We start from the raw sequence: 3,417 nt of genomic DNA, 5'->3' as shown, positions 1-3,417 counted from the left end.
GATGGGCGATGGGCGATGGGCGATGGGCGATGGGCGATGGGAGCCCGACACGGGAAAAGAGGCGGAGGAACGGAGGGAGCGAGAGAGAGAGAGAGAGAGAAGAAATAAGCCGGTGAAGATGGAGCGTACATCGACAACGGCCTCGCGCTTGCGAGCGGGAGGCGCGTCGCCAGCCGGGGCGGCGCCGGAGCGGGCCGCCGGGATGGCGGTGTCGGGGGGCACTGCCGGCGAGGAGACATCGGCCTGGCTCGGCGACACCGGCATCGACAGAGCGGTGTACATTTGCTCGTTCAAGGAAATGGAAGTGTCGCCATCTCCCAGCATCGGGGGGTGCAAGGGCGGGGTGGCTGCCGGCACAGCCGGGCTCGCCTGGGCAGAGGACCCGTCGTAGCCCATGCCTGGATGAATGGGGGCAGGAGAAAGGAAGGGGGTGGGGAGTGCGGAGGGGAGGGCCGGCCGGACGCGGGGGGAGAAAACGGGAGAACGGCACTGACGCGGTGGAAGGGACAGACAGGAGAAGGCTTCCGAAGGGGACTAGCAGGGAGGGAGATCAGGGGGGAGGGGGGAGGAGGGTGATGGGGCGCGGGAGGGGGGAAGAAGGGCGTTGGCTGTGGCGGGGAGGCCAGCGTGCGGCCGGTGGATATGGATCTCGCCCTTGAATTCGCCGGTGCGCGGACGACCGAGGGCAGATGCTGCTTCCGCTCGGAATGGCCGGAAGGCGGGCGACATTGTGTGACGGGACCCGCAAGACGCGCGGGGCAGGAGCCGGAGGGGGGCGGGCCGCTGGAGGGGGGAATAGATCCTGGCCCAACGAGGCCCCCGACGAGAGAAAAGTGAAACAAGTATGGCCGGCCAAGGCCGATGGCGAAAGCAAAAGCGCGGTCCGGGGTGTCGCTCGTTCCGGGGGCGGGGGCGCCCTGCCAGCAGGTCTCTGGCAGGGAGCCGCGCGGCCTGCCAGATCGCGAGCCCCCTGCGCGTGGCGAGCACCGGCCCGAGCGCCGGGCCGGCTGGGCCGGGGCTCCCCCCCCCCGAAGCTGGGCCTCACACGGGGCGGCCCCGGTCCCGAGCCCGGGGAGCATCATGGACACTTGGCCCCAGGCAAGTGGGGGAGGACCGGCACACAATCTCAGGCCAATGTGTGATCGACATGCTCGACGAGGGGCTGGGGCGAGAGGGGGGGGGCGAAAAAAAGAGACTCGCGCGCAACAGTAACCACCTTGCCGCGGAGCCCCAGCGGCGAGGGAGAGAAATCAACTCCCGAGGGAGGGGCCGTGAAGGCAGGGGACCCGGGGCCGGGCAAAGTCCCCTGCCAATGGAGGAGCGCCGGGTTTTGGCGCCCAGGGCGACCCGAAGGGCAGGGCACCCTGCCCACAGGGCAGGGAGCGAGTGCTGTTGGCGGCGTCTTTTTCTTCCTTTTCCGCCCCTCCCTTGTCGACGCCTTGCTGGGGCGCACTTCCCGGCATCCCTGCCGTGGCTGGGAATCCTCCAACCGGGGGTGAAGAGAGATGGACCAAGGGACCGGCGGGAATGCACGGAAAGAGCCCGAGGACGAGAGATGGAGAAAGGGAGACCAGAAGTCCACGGGACAGAGAGAGAGAGAGAGAGAGAGAGAGAGAGAGGACGTCACGGAGGGCCGGCCGCAGCCCTGGGCGTGGGCCTGGGTGGAGAACAACCTGGCCATCGCGCGGGCGCATCGCGCCTACGCCCTTGGCATTTGGCCGCCCCGGCCCCTCGGGCAGACTTTCACAAGTCCCTCCGGCCCGGACCCTGCCCCCCGCCGGCCCGAGGCGCGCTCCGTTGGAAGCACAAGCGCAATCGGCGCGCCACCGCACCACCTGGCAGAGAGGACCCGTCCGGTTGCAGCAGGACCACCAAAGGGCCAAGCCGAGATAGCCGGCCACCGGGCCCTCTTTTTTTCGGCCCGGGCATCGGTGCAAATGTGTCCCGAATAAAGTATGACTCCTTTTCCGCCCTTTGGGCCCGAGGCCTGCCTTCCGCGGTGCTCCTGCGTGCAGAGACGACTGGCACCCCCCGCCCCCCGCCCCCGGCCCCCGGCCCCGCGGCGCCCCCACACCGCGCGCACCAGCGGAGGGGGCTTGGCCCCGGGAGAGAAAAATGGAACGCCTCCCGCGGGGGCGCATACATAAGCATGCAGAGAGGGAGAGAGAGAGAGAGAGAGAGGACAGGGGGCGAAAGGTCCCCGCCCTCACGCCATCAGATGCCGGCAGCCGCCCCCACACGCGCGCCCCCCACGGCCGCGGGGGGCGGGGCCGAGAAGTGGCCTTCAGAATGTTCACCGCCCATCGCCTCCCTTTTTCGGCGGGCGGGCCAAATCCCTCGCAAATCCCTCACGCTCAGGACAAAATACCGTTCCGCCTATCACATGCCGGCGAAATACCAACGCAGGACACCCTGGCGCATCCTTGATCGCCTTCCTCGCTCTGGCTTAACCGAGGGCGGTGATGATCAGTTGGGTGTTCATCTTGAGGCCGGCGGCCCGGCCCCCGCTCTCCAGCATGGGTTTAGGTGCGATTCAAACTGTGACTCATGAACGAACTCGAGTTCCCAATGCAAGTCAAGATAAACCCTGCTCCCGCATTCTGAAGAGTCAGATGCCCACCGGCCCCCAACATTTGCCTTCTCGACTCGGTCCCGGGGCCCCCGCGAGGCAGCACCAGAGAGGGGGCTGGCCGGCACGCGCCTCCGGGGGGGGGGGGGGGGGGGGGGGCAGGCACACATGTTGTCCGTGCCCCACGCCCTGACCTGGCTGCACTTTAGAGGCACGCTGGCCGCCGTGCGGGCACGGCCGGTTCCGCGGCGCCCCTCTGCCCGGAGTGCCGCTTCTTCCGGCTGACGGGGGGGGGGGGGGGGGGGGGGGGGTCCTGCCGAACATGCTCCTCTGGGCTGGCTACCGGGGCGACTGAACGGCCCCCGGTGCACAGGCCGGCACGTCCGAAGCCCCTTGCACAGGTCTCCTCCCTCCCCTCCCCCCCCCCCCCATCCCCATTCACCCTCTCCCGTTCGCCCTCCTTTTGCCCCGTCCCTGTTCCTCTCTGGAGAGACCTTTGCTCGTCAGCTGTCCTGGATTCCCCCCCCTCTCCTCTTCTTCCATTTCCGGACTCCGCGCCTCCGTGTGGGCCGCCGTCGCTGCGAGTGCGCTCCGCCCTTCCCCGCACTCGCCCCGTATCCCGTCCCTCCTCATGCTGCTTTTTGTCGAGGTCGATTGCTGACCACCGCGTCCTCCCACCCTCGCAGTCCCGAGCATCCGCGAGCCGCGCCTTGTAGACTTCTTCACGCCCCTCGGCGCCCAGTCGACGCAGCTGGCTCGGGCCCCGCTCACTGCTGCCGCCGCCGCCGTCCGGAAGACCGCGCGTCTTCGTCCTCTCTCCTCCTCTGCCCTCCCCTGTCTCTCCCCCC

General features: G+C 68.9%; 1 protein-coding gene across 1 annotated transcript in view; it reads right to left on the bottom strand.

Annotated features, from left to right (window-relative positions):
- H696_02791 (hypothetical protein) overlaps nucleotides 1-586 on the bottom strand; it is a 5,118-nt gene extending 4,532 nt beyond the window's left edge. The window contains exon 1 of the mRNA XM_009496690.1: nucleotides 130-586. Within this exon, the coding sequence (XP_009494965.1) occupies nucleotides 130-396 (267 nt within the window). The 5' untranslated portion in view covers nucleotides 397-586. The remainder of the gene's footprint in view (nucleotides 1-129) is intronic.
- Between the last annotated feature and the right edge of the window lie 2,831 nt (nucleotides 587-3,417).

This window comes from Fonticula alba, assembly GCF_000388065.1.
Source record: "Fonticula alba strain ATCC 38817 unplaced genomic scaffold supercont2.4, whole genome shotgun sequence".
NCBI lineage: Eukaryota > Rotosphaerida > Fonticulaceae > Fonticula > Fonticula alba.
The sequence above is the reverse complement of the archived record's forward strand: the minus strand, read 5'-3'. Positions and strand labels throughout refer to the sequence as shown.